Raw genomic sequence first — 19124 nt, 5'->3', positions numbered from 1 at the left:
TTTTTTTTCCCCTGCTTTTTGTCCCTGCCTTTTCACAGTTTATTTCCCAGCCTTTGGGAAAAACAAAAACTTGGAAAACCTCAAAAAGTGGGAATTTGTCTACGGAATGTGATCCATGGGAGGAGGGAATTCCAGTGGAATTCTGTGGCATTTCTGGAAGAGGGAAAAGCTTTGGATGTGTTTTTTTGGGATGAGCTGAACGCTTCGGGAAGGGAGGGAATCCCTGGAATTTTTGGGTTGGAGCCATGTAGGGATTTGGGATTCGGATAGAAGAGGAAAATCTGGGATATGTGGAAAAACAGGGATGGGAAGTGTGGGGAAGTGTGGAATCCCGAATTTCCACCCCCGTTTATTTTGGGATTCGTTGAGAAATGGGAGCATCAGGGATTTTTTTCCGGCTCTCATGGGTTTTTGGGATCTAAGAGCCACAAAAATCTCAGGAATGTGGGATTTGGAGCGCTGGGAATGGCGGAACGGAGCCAGACTCTCAGACTTTGGTCAGGATTCGGGCATCTGGGATTTCTTGGAGAAGAAGTGGGGGAAAAAAAAAAGGAAAAGAAGAGTTAAAAAAAAAAAAAAGGAGAAGTTCTATCTGGGAGGTGACCTGGGTTTGACTCACATGGAATATTTAGGGAGAATTCCTGAGAGTTCTTTCCCTCCTTTCCTGGGGAGTTGGAAAAATAAAGGGATAAAGCAAATCCTTAAATTAACAAGGAACAATCTGAAATTAACAGGGAAAAATCCTTGAATGAACAGGGAAGAAAATTAATGTCCATCTTCCCTTCAGGAGTATCCTGGGTTTCTACCCTTGAATCCCATCCCTAATCCCAGTTTTTTCCCATTTTTTCCCATCATTGAGTCCTGCAGCCCCTCCACTGCTCCTCCTCTTGAGTTCCATCCCGAATCCCATCCCTAATCCCAATTTTTTCCCATTTTTCCCCATCATCGAGTCCTGCAGCCCCTCCACTGCTCCTCCTCTTGAATTCCTTCCCAAATCCCATCCCTAATCCCAGTTTTTTCCCGTTTTTCCCCATCATCGAGTCCTGCAGCCCCTCCACTGCTCCTCCTCTTGAATTCCTTCCCGAATCCATCCCTAATCCAAATTTTTTTCCCATTTTTTCCCATCATTGAGTCCTGCAGCCCCTCCACTGCTCCTCCTCTTGAATTCCTTCCCGAATCCATCCCTAATCCAAATTTTTTCCCATTTTTTCCCATCATCGAGTCCTGCAGCCCCTCCACTGCTCCTCATCTTTAATTCCTTCCTGAATCCCATCCCTAATCCCAATTTTTCCCCCATCATTGAGTCCTGCAGCCCCTCCACTGCTCCTCCTCTTGAATTCCTTCCCAAATCCCATCCCTAATCCCAATTTTTCCCCCATCATTGAGTCCTGCAGCCCCTCCACTGCTCCTCCTCTTGAATTCCTTCCCAAATCCCATCCCTAATCCCAATTTTTTCCCATTTTTCCCCATCATCGAGTCCTGCAGCCCCTCCACTGCTCCTCCTTTTGAATTCCTTCCTGAATCCAAATTTTTTCCCATTTTTCCCCATCATCGAGTCCTGCAGCCCCTCCACTGCTCCTCCTCTTGAATTCCTTCCCGAATCCATCCCTAATCCCAATTTTTTTCCCATTTTTCCCCATCATCGAGTCCTGCAGCCCCTCCACTGCTCCTCCTCCTGAGTTCCATCCCAAATCCCATCCCTAATCCCGATTTTTCCCCATCATTGAGTCCTGCAGCCCCTCCACTGCTCCTCCTCTTGAATTCCTTCCCAAATCCCATCCCTAATCCCAGTTTTTTCCCATTTTTCCCCCATCATTGAGTCCTGCAGCCCCTCCACTGCTCCTCCTCTTGAATTCCTTCCCAAATCCCATCCCCAATCCTGATTTTTCCCCCATCATCAAGTCCTGCAGCCCCTCCACTGCTCCTCCTTTTGAATTCCTTCCCAAATCCCATCCCTAATCCCGACTTTTTCCCCCATCATCAAGTCCTGCAGCCCCTCCACTGCTCCTCCTTTTGAATTCCTTCCCAAATCCCATCCCTAATCCCGATTTTTCCCCATCATCGAGTCCTGCAGCCCCTCCACTGCTCCTCCTCTTGAGTTCCATCCCAAATCCCATCCCTAATCCCGATTTTCCCCCAGCATTGAGTCCTGCAGCCCCTCCACTGCTCCTCCTCCTGAATTCCTTCCCGAATCCCATCCCTAATCCCGATTTTCCCCCGTTTTCCCAGCTCTGAGCCGCGCCGCCCCTCCTCCAGCATGGGCGACTCTCCGGTTGGGAAGAGCCCCCCGGAGCCGGGGAATTGCCAGGGCAGCGGCGGGGGGGGCTCTTCCCTGAGCGTCATCTCGGAAGGCGTGGGCGAGCTGGCCCTCATCGACGCCGAGGTGGCCAAGAAGGCCTGCGAGGAGGTCCTGGAGAAGGTCAAGCAGCTCCGCGCGATTCCCGACGCCGTTCCCAACGGGGAGAGCTGCCAGATCCGCTGCCTGGACGATCCACCCGGCTCGCGGATCCAGGAGGAAGAGGAGGAGAGCTCCAGCGCGGCCAGGACGGCGCGCAAGCGCCAGAACCAGGCCAAGCAGTCGTGGCTCCTGCGCCTCTTCGAGTCCAAGCTCTTCGACATCTCCATGGCCATCTCGTACCTGTACAACTCCAAGGAGCCCGGCGTGCAGGCCTACATCGGGAACCGCCTGTTCTGCTTCCGCGACGACGAGGTGGATTTCTACCTGCCCCAGCTGCTCAACATGTACATCCACATGGACGAGGACGTGGGGGACGCCATCAAGCCCTACATCGTGCACCGCTGCCGCCAGAGCATCGACTTCTCGCTGCGCTGCGCGCTGCTGCTGGGCGCCTACTCCTCGGACATGCACATCTCCACGCAGCGCCACTCCCGCGGGACCAAGCTGCGCCGGCTCATCCTCTCCGACGAGCTGAAGCCGGCGGGCAGGAGGAGGGAGCTGGCCGGAGCCGCGGCCGGCGCCGACACGGGGCTCTCGCCCTCCAAACGGACTCACCAGAGGTCCAAGTCGGACGCCACGGTGTCCATCAGCCTCAGCAGCAACCTGAAGCGCACGGCCAGCAACCCCAAGGTGGAGAGCGAGGAGGAGGTAAAGCCTGGGGGGTTCCCGAAGGAATTCTTTGGGAATTGTGGGGCTGGGATTGAGCTCCAAGGCTCAGCCCCACATGGAAAACAAGGAGGAGGTGAAACCTGAGGGGTTCCCAAGGGAATTCTGTGGGAATTGTGGGGCTGGGATTGAGCTCCAAGGCTCAGCCCCACATGGAAAACAAGGAGGAGGTAAAGCCTGGGGGGTTCCCAAGGGAATTCTGTGGGAATTGTGGGGCTGGGATTGAGCTCCAAGGCTCAGCAGCCATCCCAAGGTGGAGAGCGAGGAGGAGGTCAAGCCTGGGGGGTTCCCAAGGGAATTCTGTGGGAATTGTGGGGCTGGGATTGAGCTCCAAGGCTCAGCCCCACATGGAAAACAAGGAGGAGGTAAAGCCTGGGGGGTTCCCAAGGGAATTCTGTGGGAATTGTGGGGCTGGGATTGAGCTCCAAGGCTCAGCAGCCATCCCAAGGTGGAGAGCGAGGAGGAGGTCAAGCCTGGGGGGTTCCCAAGGGAATTCTGTGGGAATTGTGGGGCTGGGATTGAGCTCCAAGGCTCAGACCCAGGAGGAGAGCAAGGAGGAGGCAAAGCCTGGCGTGTTCCCGAGGGAATTCTTTGGGAATTGTGGGGCTGGGATTGAGCTCCAAGGATCAACTCCAAGGTGGAGAGTGAGGAGGAGGTAAAGCCTGGGGTGTTCCCAAGGGAATTCTGTGGGAATTGTGGGGCTGGGATTGAGCTCCAAGGCTCAGCCCACATGGAAAACAAGGAGGAGGTAAAGCCTGGGGTGTTCCCAAGGGAATTCTGTGGGAATTGTGGGGCTGGGATTGAGCTCCAAGGCTCAGCCCACATGGAAAACAAGGAGGAGGTGAAGCCTGGGTTGTTCCCGAGGGAATTCTGTGGGAATTGTGCTCCAAGGATTGGTGTGTTGGGAAAATCCCATGGTTGTTCCCTGGGATTCATCCCAGAGCTCCTCTGGGATTGTGCTCCAAGGCTGACCCTGGCATGAGCTGGGAATTCCAAGCGGGAAGGGAGTCCCGAGCTGGTGCTGGGAGCAGATTTTGGGAGCGGTGCTTCCCAAATCTGGGAAAAACAAATCCTCCAGAGGGTGGAATGCACCCCAGGGAAACTGGGAATGACTGGGAATGGTTTGGAGTGACTGGGAATGGTGTGGAATGGCTGGGAATGACTGGGAATGGTTTGGATTGACTGGGAATGGCTGGGAATTCCCAGGAATTCCTGGGAAATGGATCAGAAATCCAAGGTTTGATTCCGCTGGGAATTCCACTGGGAATCCTTGGAAGGAGCCAAGGATTGTTCCAAACTCTGGGAATTGGGATAAGGATGGAAGGAAGGATTGGGAAGGAATTATCCAGGTCGGATTGGGGATCAAAACACCCCGGAAAAATCCGGGGCCGTTCCCGCCGGGATGAATTTTTAATATGGAAAAGGAGGAGGCGGAAACCGGAGCTTTTCCATAAATTATGGATGAGGAAACTCCTGGAAACGATCCTGAGAAAGCTGGGAAAGCACAAAACCAGGGAGGCTCCAGCCCTGGATCCCGACTGTCCCTCAAAAATCCCGGAGTTCTTGGAAGTGCTGGGTGTTTTTCCCTCCGGAATCCAGGAATTCCTTGGAAAAAGCAGGGAAAATTGATGGGAAATGATCCCAAAATTCATCAGGGAAGGGAAAATCGGTGGAAAAGTCATCCCAAATTTTCCCTTCCCTGGTGAAATTGGGGTCATTTCCCATCAGTTTTCCCCCCAGATGGGATCCAGACCTGATTGTCCCCTTTTTTTGGGAATTTTTGGGAATTTTAGCCCCAAATTTTTACGGGATGAAGCTCCATTGGATCCCTTTTAGGAAGAAAATAATGACTTGATGGACTCCAAGCGCTGGAATTTCGGGATATTTGGGATGGAGTTTGGAGGGAGATATGGGAATGGCAGGAAAATCTGGGATGGGTCAGGAATTTCTCCGTGATAAAAAGGGCCTCAAGAATTGGGGTTTTGGGAATTTTCGGGATCGTTTCCATGGGATTCGTTTGATGTGCTGAAATTCGGGATAAACTGGAATCCAGGAAGGAAAAAAAAAAACCCCATGGATTTGGTGATGGAAAAGGTCAGAAATCCACGGAATTAGGAGCTGGATCCATCCTGGTCCTTCTGGGCTGGGATAAGGAATCCCAGAGAGGAGGAAAACTGGGAAAATCCCGGGAATTCAGCGCTAGGATCTGCTCCGCTTTGATCCCATCCTGCTTGAGGATCCTGTGGAATTTTCCTTCCCGGAATTTTTCTGGTAATTCCAAGAGGATGGGACCAAAAAAAAAAAACTTGGGAATTGCTGGGAGTGAACCTGGAGCTAAACTTTGCTTTTTCTCCCCCTTTTCCCTGCTCCTTCCTCTCTTTCCTGTGGAAAAAAAAAAAATTCCCCCCAAAAAAACTGCCCCAAATCCCCCTTTTCCTGCTTTTCCCAGGAATTCTCCTCGAGTACGGAAAGCCTGGATAAATCCCTGGCTCCCGTAAGTTCCGATCCCGTTTTCCGGAGGTTCCCTCTTCCCACCGCAGCATTTCCTCAATTCCACCCTCTGGAATTTCCCAGCATTCCCCAAATATTCCCCAAAAAAAAAACCAACAAACCACCCAAAAAAAATGCCGGCATCACCACCGCGATGCTTCCTCGGAGTGGGAATTCCAGGAAAATTCCTTCCAGTTGGATAAAATCCAGGAAAATCTCCATTTTCCCACCAAAATCCATCCGGGAATGAGGGGATTCCTGCTTTTCCTGCTTTTCTGTTGCAGGTGGAAGAGGAAATGCTGTTTTCCCTTGGAATTTGGCTCCCAAAATTCTCAGCCGGATGGGATTAATTTGCTTTTTTTTTTCCCATGTTTTTTTTCCCACCAATCATTCCTTGATTCCATTCTTTTAATTCCTTCTTTTTTTCCATGAAAATTCCAATCGAATCCTGATTTTTCTCTCCCGAATGAACCCTTTCCCCGTTTTTTCCATTGGTTTTTTTTTTTTTTTTTTTGGAATCTTTCCCTCTTTTCCCACCAGGATTCCCGCTGGGAATGTGTAGTCCATGATTTCCTCCAGCACGGGAAGTTTGGGAAGAATTCCATGATTTTTTTTTAGGCTTTTCTGGGAATTCCTGGATTCCAACCCAGCTCTGATCCTGCTGGGAATTCCCAGGGATCATTCCCACGCCTGGATTTGGGAATTTTGTTGGGATTTGATCCCAAATTTCGGGTTCATCCTAAATCCCACTGTTTTTAGGGATGACGGGATGCTTGGGATGAGCTCCAAGCCCCAAATTCCCACCCAAAATTCCAGGAATTCCTTGATTTCCACCCGTTCTTGCTCCTCCCAGCCCGGCCAGCGGCTCCTCTCCGGGTTTTTTTTTGGGAATCGACGGAAAACAGGGATAATTCCTCCTTCCCTATGGGATGTTCTGCTGGAGTGGGAAATCTTCGGAATGCTGGGATGGGGAATGGGATGAAGAGGAAAATTCCCTCTGGAATTTCCCTTTGGAATGGGAAGAAGTGGAGAATTCCCCTCTGGAATGGGATGAAGAAGAGGAAGATTCCCTCTGGAATTTCCCTTCGGAATGCGATGAAGAGGAATTTTCCCTCTGGAATGGGCTGGAGAAGAAATTCCCTTTGGAATGGGATGAGGAAAATTCCCCTCTGGAATGGGATGGGATGAAGAGGAAAATTCTCCTTTGGAATGGGATGAAGAGGAATTTCCCTCTGGAATGTGAGGGAATTTCCCAACCCCTGTGGCTGGAAGATCCAAGATCTCCAAATTTCCCACCGGGCCCAGAATTCCAGAGGCTCCGAACGGATCCTGGCACGGCTGGAATATTCCTGAGGTTGGGAGAAAGATCCTTAGGAAGCGTTTTGGGATCCCTGGAAAATCCAGGAACTGCCCTGGATCGAGATGGGGGCTGATCCAGAGGGATCCCTGGATTGATCCCAGATTCCCAAATTCCGCCGGGAAAAGCATTTCCTGGTATTCCGAGGGGACAACATCCGTGGAAAACCTGGATGGGAGGAGCAGGAATATCAGAACCACCAGAATTCCGCGGGAAAAGCCGGGAAGCATCCATGGGGACATCCCGGTTTTTTGCAGGACTGGGATTCAATCCATGGGGAACTGAGGGAATTTTTGGGGTCCGGCCGGGATCGGGAGCCTCTGGAATATTTCTCCCGTGCCTGGAGCCAGGTGGGGGCGGGGAAGCCGAGCGTTATCCCGGAATTCCTGAGGGAATTTTTGGACGTGGACTACAAATCCAACGGATTCCCAGCCGGGAATGCCCATCCCGATCCTTCTTTCCCTGATTTTCCCCGATCCTCTCCTCTTGCTCTGCGATATTCCCGATTTTTCCGGCGTTTTCCGTTGCTTCCCCCGTCCCGATCTGTGGCTTTCTGCATGCGCCGTTCCCAGCATGATCGGAGCGCTCGGTGATCCCGAAAATCAGCCCTTGGTTATTCCTGAGTTTTGGGAATGTGGAGTGGAAATTTGGGATCGATGCGGGGAGGGGGCTCCTGCCTCCAAGGGGAAAATCCCAAATCCCTGTGGGATTGTTGGATTGGGGCACCAGGGAGGGGCGGCAGGAGGATCCTCCCAAATCCCAGGAATCCGGATGATCCCAAATCCGGGATCCTGCTCTGCTGGGGGATGGATGGGACTCCCAAATTTCCAGGATCTGGGAAGAGGGAGGGGCAGGAGGAGGGAAGGGTGGGAAGAGGGAAGAGGGAAGGGCAGGGAAGAGGGAAAAGCAGGAAATGGATCCCACTGGAAAACCACCAACATCACCTCCATTTTCCTCCTTTTTCCCCCAACTTTTCATCTTTCATCCCAATCCTTCCCAAGCCTTTCCCAGCCGGTCTGGGTTGGGAAGAGCAGGGAGAAGGGAGGGCTGGGAAGGTCCTGTGGGATGGGATCGATGGGATGGGATCAATGTGATGGGATCAATGGCATGGGGTCAATGGGATGGGATTGATGGGATGGGGTCAGTGGGATGGGGTCAATGGGAAGGGGTCAATGGGATGGGGTCAGTGAGATGGGATGGGATCACTGGGATGGGATGGGATCAATGGGATGGGGTCAATGGGATGGGGTCAATGGGATGGGATGGGATTGATTGGATGGGGTGGAATGGATGGGATGGGGTCAATGGGATGGGGTAAATGGGATGGGACGGGATCAATGGGATGGGGTCAATGGGATGGGGTCGATGGGATGGGATCAATGGGATGGGATCAATGGGATGGAATGGCGTCGATGGGACGGGATCAATGGGATGGGGTCAATGGGATGGGATGGGATTGATTGGATGGGGTGGAATGGATGGGATGGGGTCAATGGGATGGGGTCAATGGGATGGGATGGGATCAATGTGATGGGATCAATGGCATGGGGTCAATGGGATGGGGTCAATGGGATGGGGTCAATGGGATGGGATGGGATCAATGTGATGGGATCAATGGCATGGGGTCAATGGGATGGGGTCAATGGGATGGGATCGATGGAATGGGGTCGATGGGATGGGGTCAATGGGACAGGATCGATGGGATGGGGTCGATGGGATGGGGTCAATGGGATGGGATCAATGGGATGGGATCGATGGAATGGGGTCGATGGGATGGGGTCAATGGGATGGGGTCAATGGGACAGGATCGATGGGATGGGGTCGATGGGATGGGGTCAATGGGACGGGATGGATGGAATGGGGTCAATGGGATGGGGTCAATGGGATGGGATCAATGGGATGGGATCGATGGGATGGGGTCAATGGGATGGGGTCAATGGGATGGGATCAATGGGATGGGATCGATGGGATGGGGTCAATGGGATGGGGTCAATGGGATGGGGTCAATGGGATGGGATCGATGGGATGGGGTCAATGGGATGGGGTCAGTGGGATGGGATCAATGGGACGGGATCGATGGGATGGGGTCAATGGGATGGGGTCAATGGGATGGGGTCAATGGGATGGGATTGATGGGATGGGGTCGATGGGATGGGATCAATGGGATGGGATCGATGGGATGGGGTCGATGGGATGGGGTCTGTGGGATGAAGACCCCTTCCCTGTGGACGAGCTGACATCCCCTCCGTTTCCCCCCTTTTCCCAACCCTCCCGTCGGGACGCCGGCAGCCGGCGCGGCTGGCCCCGGAACGCGAGTTCATCAAGTCGCTGATGGCCATCGGCAAGCGCCTGGCCACGCTGCCCACCAAGGAGCAGAAGACGCAGCGCCTGATCTCGGAGCTGTCCCTGCTCAACCACAAGCTGCCGGCGCGCGCCTGGCTGCCCACGGCCGCCTTCCCGCACCACGTGGTGCGCGTGCCCCACTCGCAGGCCGTGGTCCTCAACTCCAAGGACAAGGTGGGCTGGGAAGGAAACGGCGCTTGGGATTTGGGAGAGGGCGGTTGGGATGGCGCGGGAACGGGGGGAGAGCTGGGGGTGGCCATCGGGGGGATTCGAGCGCCACGGGGGGCGTGTGATCCTCAGCGCCGAGGAGCGGGTCTGGGAAAGGGGGATTGGGATGGGAGATGGGGCTTGGGAGATGGGATTTGGGATGGGAGATGGGATTTGGGATGGGAGATGGGATTTGGGATGGGAGATGGGATTTGGGAGATGGATTAGGGAGATGGGATTTGGGATGGGAGATGGGATTTGGGATGGGAGATGGGATTTGGGATGGGAGATGGGATTTGGGAGATGGGAGATGGGATTTGGGAGATGGGATTTGGGATTTGGGAGATGGGATTTGGGAGGGGAGATGGGATTTGGGATGGGAGATAGGATTTGGGAGGGGAGATGGGATTTGGGAGGGGAGATGGGATTTGGGGGATGGGAGATGGGATTAGGGAGATGGGATTTGGGATGGAGATGGGATTTGGGGGATGGGAGATGGGATTTGGGAGCTGGGATTTGGGATGGGAGATGGGGATTTGGGGCGGTAGATGGGATTTGGGAGGGGAGATGGGATTTGGGAGATGGGATTTGGGGTTGGAGATGGGGATTTGGGATGGGATTTGGGATGGAATTTGAGATGGAAGATAGCATTTGGGATTTGGGAGATGGGGTTTGGGAGATGGGATTTGGGATGGGAGATGGGATTTGGGATGGGAGATGGGGATTTGGGAGATGGGATTAGGGAGATGGGATTTGGGATGGGAGATGGGATTTGGGATGGGAGATGGGATTTGGGGGATGGGAGATGGGATTTGGGAGCTGGGATTTGGGATGGGAGATGGGGATTTGGGGCGGTAGATGGGATTTGGGAGGGTAGATGGGAATTGGGATTTGGGAGATGGGATTTGGGAGGGGAGATGGGATTTGGGATGGGATTTGGGATGGGAGATGGGGATTTGGGATAGGACATGTGGTTTGGGAGATGGGATTTGGGAGATGGGGATTTGGGATGGGAGATGGGGATTTGGGATTTGGGATGGGATTTGAGATGGGAGATGGGATTTGGGACAGCTGGAATTGGGCCCAAACCCCCTGAGCACCTCCCACTTCCAATCCCTCTGGAATCTCCTCCCTTTTCCTAAAAAACCCCACGGATTTCCCCCCGAATCCGGGCCCTGGGAATCCCCAGGGTCACCCCTCATCCCTGCGCCGTCCCCTCTTCCCGCAGGCTCCCTACCTGATCTACGTGGAAGTCCTGGAATGCGACAATTTCGACACGGCCAGCGTCCCGGCGCGCATCCCGGAGAACCGCATCCGGAGCACGCGCTCGGCCGAGAACCTTCCGGAATGCGGGATGGGCCCGGAGCAGCGGGCCGGCAGCTTCAGCACCGTCCCCAACTACGACAACGACGACGAGGCCTGGTCCGTGGACGACATCGTGGAGCTGCAGGTGGAGGTGGGCGCCGGGAACGGGGATTTTCCACAGGGATCGGTGGCGCTCCGGGATCCCCCTGGAATGGGGTTTTAGGGAGCACCGCGGGGTTTTGTGGGGTTGGATAAAACCGGGTGGGATTTGACGGGGTTTGATGGGTTTTTAATGGGATTTGATGGGATTTTTATGGGAATTTAATGGGATTTGATGGGATTTTAATGAGATTTTAATAGGATTGTTATGGGTTTTTAATGGGATTTGATGGGATTTGAGTGGGATTTTAATGGGGATTTAATGGGATTTTAATGGGATTTTAATGGGAATTTAATGGGATTTGATGGGATTTGAGTGGGATTTTAATGGGATTTTAATGAGATTTTAATAGGATTGTTATGGGTTTTTAATGGGATTTGATGGGATTTGAGTGGGATTTTAATGGGGATTTAATGGGATTTTAATGGGATTTTAATGGGAATTTAAGGGGATTTGATGGGATTTGAGTGGGACTTTAATGAGAATATAATGGAAATTTAATGGGATTTTAATGGGAATTAAATGGGAATTTATTAGGATTTGATGGGATTTTAATGGGAATTTAATACGATTTGATGGGATTTGAATGGGAATTTAATGGGATTTTAATAGGATTTTAATGGGAATTTAATACGATTTGATGGGATTTGAATGGGAATTTAATAGGATTTTAATAGGATTTTAATGGGAATTTAATGGGATTTTAATAGGGTTTTAATGGGAATTTAATACGATTTGATGGGATTTGATGGGATTTTATTGGGAATTTAATGGGATTTGATGCGATTTTAATGGGATTTTAACAGGATCTTATTAGGATTTTAAATGGCAATTTAATGGGATTTAAATGGCAATTTAATGGGATTTGATGGGATTTTAATGGGAATTTAATGGGATTTTAATAGGATTTTAATGGGGTTTTAATGGGGTTTTAATGGGGTTTTAATGGGATTTGATGGGATTTTAATGGGATTTGATGGGATTTTAATGGGATTTGATGGGATTTGACGGGATTTTAATGGGATTTTAATGGGATCTTATTAGGATTTTAATGGCAATTTAATGGGATTTTAATGGGAATTTAATGGGATTTTAATAGGATTTTAATGTGATTTGATGGGATTTTAATGGGAATTTAATGGGATTTAATGGGATTTGAATGGGATTTTAATAGGATTTTGATGGGATGTTAATGGGAATTTAATGGGATTTGATGGGATTTTATTGGGAATTTAATGGGATTTGATGGGATTTGATGGGATTTTATTGGGAATTTAATGGGATTTGATGGGATTTGATGGGATTTTATTGGGAATTTAATGGGATTTGATGGGATTTTAATGGGATTTTAATAGGATTTTATTAGGATTTTAATGGCAATTTAATGGGATTTTAATAGGATTTTAATGGGATTTGATGGGATTTTAATAGGATTTTAATGGAAATTTAATGGGATTTTATTGGTAATTTATTGGGATTTGATGGGATTTTAATGGGATTTTAATAGGATCTATTAGGATTTTAATGGCAATTGAATGGGATTTTAATAGGATTTGAATGGGAATTTAATATGATTTGATGGGATTTGATGGGATTTTATTGGGAATTTAATGGGATTTTATGGGATTTTAATGGGATTTTATGGGATTTTAATGGGATTTGATGGGGTTTTAATGGGATTTGGTGGGGTTTTAATGGGATTTGATGGGATTTGACAGGATTTTTCTGGGATTTTAATGGGATTTGATGGGATTTGATGGGATTTGATGGGATTTTAATGGGATTTGATGGGATTTTAATGGGATTTGGTGGGATTTTAATGGGATTTGATGGGGTTTGATGGGATTTTAATGGGGTTTTAATGGGATTTGATGTGATTTGATGGGATTTTAATGGGACTTGATGGGATTTTAATGGGATTTGGTGGGATTTTAATGGGATTTTAATGGGATTTGATGGGATTTTAATGGGATTTGATGGGATTTTAATGGGATTTTAATGGGATTTGATGGGATTTTAATGGGATTTGGTGGGATTTTAATGGGACTTGATGGGATTTGATGGGATTTTAATGGGATTTGATGGGGTTTTAATGGGATTTGGTGGGATTTTAATGGGATTTTAATGGGATTTGATGGGATTTTAATGGGATTTGATGGGATTTTAATGGGATTTTAATGGGATTTGATGGGATTTTAATGGGATTTGGTGGGATTTTAATGGGACTTGATGGGATTTGATGGGATTTTAATGGGACTTGATGGGATTTTAATGGGATTTGGTGGGATTTTAATGGGATTTGATGGGATTTGATGGGATTTTAATGGGACTTGATGGGGTTTGATGGGATTTTAATGGGGTTTTAATGGGATTTGATGTGATTTGATGGGATTTTAATGGGACTTGATGGGATTTTAATGGGATTTGGTGGGATTTTAATGGGATTTGATGGGGTTTTAATGGGATTTGGTGGGATTTTAATGGGATTTTATGGGATTTGATGGGATTTTAATGGGATTTGACGGGATTTTAATGGGGTTTTAATGGGATTTGATGGGATTTTAATGGGATTTGATGGGATTTTAATGGGATTTGTTGGGATTTCATGGAATTTCATTGGGTTTTCCCGGGATCCCCCAGCTCCCGGAGATGCACACCAACAGCTGTGACAACATCTCCCAGTTTTCCGTGGATTCCATCACCAGCCAGGAGAGCCGGGAGCCCGTCTTCATCGCCGCCGGGGACATCCGGTGAGCTTTGGGAAAACGGGGAGTTTTTCCTAAAAAAACCCGGAATTCTGACAATTCCCTGAGCAGAAATCTGGGAATTTTCCCTGATAAAACCCCTGGAATTCCCACATTGCCCAGAGCAAAAATTGGAAGTTTTTCCACAATAAAACCCCTGGAATTCCGACATTCCCAAAAGTAAAAATGCAGGAATTTTCACTCAATAAAATCCCAGAATTCTGACATTCCCAAAAGTAAAAATGCAGGAATTTTCCCTCAATAAAACCCTGGAATTCCAACATTTCCTGGAGCAAAAATCGGGAGTTTTTCCACAATAAAACCCCTGGAATTATGACATTCCCAAAAGTAAAAATGCAGGAATTTTCCCTCATTAAAACCCCGGAATTCCGACATTCCCAAAAGCAAAACTGCAGGAATTTTCACTCAATAAAACCCTGGAATTCTGACATTCCCAAAAGCAAAAATGCAGGAATTTTCACTCAATAAAACCCTGGAATTCTGACATTCCCTGGAGGAAAATCGGGAGTTTTTCCACAATAAAAGCCCGGAATTCCGACACTCCCTGGAGCAAAAAAGCGGGAATTTCCCCTCAATAAAACCCATGGAATTCCAACTTTCCCTGGAGCAAAAATCGGGAGCTTTTTCACAATAAAACCTCTGGAATTCTGACATTCCCAATAAAAAAATGCAGGAATTTTCACTCAATAAAACCTTGGAATTTCAACATTCCCAAAAGCAAAAATCAGGAGTTTTTCCACAATAAAACCCCTGGAATTCCAACTTTCCCTGGAGCAAAAATCGGGAATTTTTCCACAATAAAACCTTTGGAATTCCAACATTCCCAAAAGCAAAAATCAGGAGTTTTTCCACAATAAAACCTCTGGAATTCCAACATTCCCAAAGCAAAAATGCAGGAATTTCCCCTCAATAAAACCCCTGGAATTCCGACATTCCCTGGAGCAAAAATTGGGAGTTTTTCCACAATAAAACCCCTGGAATTCCGACATTCCCAAAAGTAAAAATGCAGGAATTTTCCCTCAATAAAACCCTGGAATTCCAACATTTCCTGGAGCAAAAATCGGGAGTTTTTCCACAATAAAACCCCTGGAATTATGACATTCCCAAAAGTAAAAATGCAGGAATTTTCCCTCATTAAAACCCCGGAATTCTGACACTCCCTGGAGCAAAAATCCAGGAATTTTCCCTCCGTAAAACCGCGGAATTGCGACAATGCCAAAGCAAAAATGCAGGGATTTTCCTTCAATAAACCCCTGGAATTCCAACATTTCCTGTAGCAAAAATGGGGAGTTTTTCCACAATAAAACCTCTGGAATTCCAACATTCCCAATAAAAAAAGCAGGAATTTTCCCTCAATAAAACCCCTGGAATTCCAACATTCCCAAAGCAAAATTGCAGGAATTTTCCCTCAATAAAACCCCTGGAATTCCAACTTTCCCTGGAGCAAAAATCGGGAGCTTTTCCACAATAAAACCTCTGGAATTCTGACATTCCCAATAAAAAAAGCAGGAATTTCCCCTCAATAAAACCTCTGGAATTCCAACATTCCCAAAGCAAAAATGCAGGAATTTTCCCTCAATAAAACCCTGGAATTCCAACATTTCCTGGAGCAAAAATCGGGAGTATTTCCACAATAAAACCCCTAGAATTACGACATTCCCAAAAGTAAAAATGCAGGAATTTCCCCTCAATAAAATCCCTGGAATTCCAACTTTCCCTGGAGCAAAAATTGGGAGCTTTTTCACAATAAAACCTCTGGAATGATGACATTCCCAAAAGTAAAAATGCAGGAATTTTCCCTCATTAAAACCCCGGAATTCCGACATTCCCAAAGCAAAAATGCAGGAATTTTCACTCAATAAAACCCTGGAATTCTGACATTCCCTGGAGGAAAATCGGGAGTTTTTCCACAATAAAACCTCTGGAATTTCAACATTCCCAAAAGCAAAAATTGGGAGTTTTTCCACAATAAAACCCCGGAATTCCGACTTGCCCTGGAGCAAAAATTGGGAGTTTTTCCACAATAAAAGCCTGGAATTTCGACATTCCCAAAAGCAAAAATTGGGAGTTTTTCCACAATAAAACCTCTGGAATTCTGACATTCCCAATAAAAAAAGCAAGGATTTCCCCTCAATAAAACCTCTGGAATTCTGACATTCCCAAAAGCAAAAATGCAGGAATTTTCCCTCAATAAAACCCCTGGAATTCCAACTTTCCCTGGAGCAAAAATCGGGAATTTTTCCACAATAAAACCCCGGAATTTCGACTTTCCCTGGAGCAAAAATCGGGAATTTTTCCACAATAAAACCCATGGAATTCCAACATTCCCTGGAGCAAAAATTGGGAGTTTTTCCACAATAAAACCCCGGAATTTCGACTTTCCCTGGAGCAAAAATTGGGAGTTTTTCCACAATAAAACCCTGGAATTTCGACACTCCCTGGAGCAAAAATCCAGGAATTTTCCCTCCGTAAAACCGCGGAATTGCGACAATGCCAAAGCAAAAAAGCAGGGATTTCCCCTCGATAAACCCCTGGAATTCTGGCCTTGCCCAGAGCGGGAAGGCGGCGTTTTCCCGCGTTTTCCCGCGTTTTTTTCCGTGGAAAAAGCCGGAATTGCCGTTGCCGTCCCGCAGGCGGCGGCTGTCGGAGCAGCTGGCCCACACGCCCACGGCGTTCCGCAGGGACCCCGAGGATCCGTCGGCCGTGGCCCTCAAGGAGCCCTGGCAGGAGAAAGTCAGGTAAGGGATGGGGAATTCCCGGGAATTCCAGGGGAATCCTCATCCAGGAATCGCCCTGGGAAAAAAAAAAACAATTTTGGGTTTGCCCCAATTCCCGGGAATTCCAGGGAAATCCTCATCCAGGGGGTTCCCTGGGAATTCCAAGGAAATCCTCATCCAGGAATCGCCCTGGGGAAAAAAACCCCAATTTTGGGTTTGCCCCAATTCCCGGGAATTCCAGGGGAATCCTCATCCAGGAATCGCCCTGGGAAAAAAAACCCAATTTTGGGTTTGCCCCAATTCCCGGGAATTCCAGGGGAATCCTCATCCAGGGGGTTTGCCCCAATTCCTGGGAATTCCAGGGAAATCCTCATCCAGGGGGTTCCCTGGGAATTCCAGGGGAATCCTCATCCAGGAATCACCCTGGGAAAAAAAAAAAAAATCCAATTTTGGGTTTGCCCCAATTCCTGGGAATTCCAGGGAAATCCTCATCCAGGAATCACGCTGGGAAAAAAAACCCAATTTGGGTTTGCCCCAATTCCCGGGAATTCCAGGGGAATCCTCATCCAGGAATCACCCTGGGAAAAAAAAAACAATTTGGGGTTTGCCCAAATTCCCGGGAATTCCAGGGAAATCCTCATCCAGGGGGTTCCCTGGGAATTCCAGGGGAATCCTCATCCAGGAATCGCCCTGGGAAAAAAAACCAAATTTGGGGTTTGCCCCAATTCCCGGGAATTCCAGGGGAATCCTCATCCAGGAATCACCCTGGGAAAAAAAACCCTATTTGGGGTTTGCCCCAATTCCCAGGATTTTCAGGGAAATCCTCATCCAGGGGGTTCCCTGGGAATTCCAGGGAAATCCTCATCCAGGAATCGCCCTGGGAAAAAAAAAACCCAATTTGGGGTTTGCCCCAATTCCTGGGAATTCCAGGGAAATCCTCATCCAGGAATCACCCTGGGAAAAAAAAAAAAATCCAATTTTGGGTTTGCCCCAATTCCTGGGAATTCCAGGGAAATCCTCATCCAGGGGGTTTGCCCCAATTCCTGGGAATTCCAGGGAAATCCTCATCCAGGAATCGCCCTGGGGAAAAAAAACCAATTCGGGGTTTGCCCAAATTCCCGGGAATTCCAGGGAAATCCTCATCCAGGGGGTTCCCTGGGAATTCCAGGGAAATCCTCATCCAGGAATCACCCTGGGAAAAAAAAAAAAACAATTTTGGGTTTGCCCCAATTCCCGGGAATTCCAGGGAAATCCTCATCCAGGGGGTTCCCTGGGAATTCCAGGGAAATCCTCATCCAGGAATCACCCTGGGAAAAAAAAAAAACAATTTGGATTTGCCCCAATTCCCGGGAATTCCAGGGAAATCCTCATCCAGGGGGTTTGCCCCAAATTCCTGGGAATTCCACGGAAATCCTCATCCAGGAATCACGCTGGGGAAAAAAAAACAATTTGGGTTTGCCCCAATTCCCGGGAATTCCAGGGAAATCCTCATCCAGGAATCACCCTGGGAAAAAAAAAACCCAATTTGGGGTTTGCCCCAATTCCTGGGAATTCCAGGGAAATCCTCATCCAGGAATCACCCTGGGAAAAAAAAACCAGGAATTTTAATAGGATTTTAGTGGGATTTGTTAGGATTTTAACAGGATTTTAACAGGATTTTAATGGGATTTGATGGGATTTTAACAGGATTTTTATGGATTTTTATGGGATTTTAACAGGATTTGATGGGATTTTGATGGAATTTTAACAGAATTTTAATGGGATTTGATGGGATTTTAACAGAATTTTCTGGGATTTTAATGGCATGTTAACGGGATTTTGATGGGATTTTAACGGGATTTTAATGGGATTTGATGGGATTTTAAAGGGATTTGATAGGATTTCAATGGGATTTGATGGGATTTTAACAGGTTTTTAACGGGATTTGATAGGATTTCAATGGGATTTGATGGGATTTTAACAGGTTTTTACCGGGATTTGGTAGGATTTCAATGGGATTTGATAGGATTCCAATGGGATTTGATGGGATTTACAAGGGGTTTTTATGTAATTTTCTGGGATTTTAACGGGATTTGCTAAGACTTTAACGGGATTCCGTGCGATTTCCACGGGATTGGGCGGCGCAACGGCAATTCCCGGGAATTCCCGGGGCTCCTCCCGGCCCGCGGGTGCCGGGGCCATCCCGTCGTTCCCGTTTTTCCCCGCCAGGAGAATCCGGGAAGCCTCTCCCTACGGCCACCTGCCCTCGTGGCGCCTCCTCTCCGTCATCGTCAAGTGCGGCGACGACCTGCGGCAGGAGCTGCTGGCGTTCCAGGTGCTCAAACAGCTGCAGGTGAGGAACCGCGGCATTCCCGGGACAGCGGGACGGAATTGGGATGGAATTGGGATGGAATTGGATGGAATTGGGATGGAATTGGATGGAATTGGGATGGAATTGGATGGAATTGGGATGGAATTGGATGGAATATTGATGGAATTGGATGGAATTGGGATGGAATTGGATGGAATTGGACGGAATTGGGATGGAATTGGATGGAATTTGATGGAATTTTACCGGGATTTCTGCAATCCCACCCCATTTCAATCGGGTTTGATGGAACATTGATGGAATATTGATGGAATTTGATGGAATATTGATGGAATTTGATGGAATATT

The 19124-nt window shown here is 48.3% G+C and overlaps 1 protein-coding gene across 4 annotated transcripts in view; it reads left to right on the top strand.

The window, feature by feature from the left end:
• PI4KB (phosphatidylinositol 4-kinase beta) overlaps positions 1-19124 on the top strand; it is a 33823-nt gene that overhangs the window by 1246 nt on the left and 13453 nt on the right. The window contains exons 2-8 of one of the 4 annotated variants that reach the window (XM_053966835.1): positions 2230-3106; positions 5574-5618; positions 9261-9488; positions 10750-10977; positions 13627-13736; positions 16385-16489; positions 18677-18800. In XM_053966835.1, the coding sequence (XP_053822810.1) occupies positions 2258-3106; positions 5574-5618; positions 9261-9488; positions 10750-10977; positions 13627-13736; positions 16385-16489; positions 18677-18800 (1689 nt within the window). In that variant the 5' untranslated portion in view covers positions 2230-2257. Of the gene's footprint in view, positions 1-2229; positions 3107-3220; positions 3591-5573; positions 5619-9260; positions 9489-10749; positions 10978-13626; positions 13737-16384; positions 16490-18676; positions 18801-19124 lie in introns of those variants that run through there. The other 3 variants (XM_053966838.1, XM_053966836.1, XM_053966837.1) reach the window with 3 other exon arrangements.

Source organism: Vidua chalybeata, chromosome 29 (genome assembly GCF_026979565.1).
Source record: "Vidua chalybeata isolate OUT-0048 chromosome 29, bVidCha1 merged haplotype, whole genome shotgun sequence".
In the NCBI taxonomy this organism is placed as follows: Eukaryota; Metazoa; Chordata; class Aves; order Passeriformes; family Viduidae; genus Vidua; species Vidua chalybeata.
The sequence above is the reverse complement of the archived record's forward strand: the minus strand, read 5'-3'. Positions and strand labels throughout refer to the sequence as shown.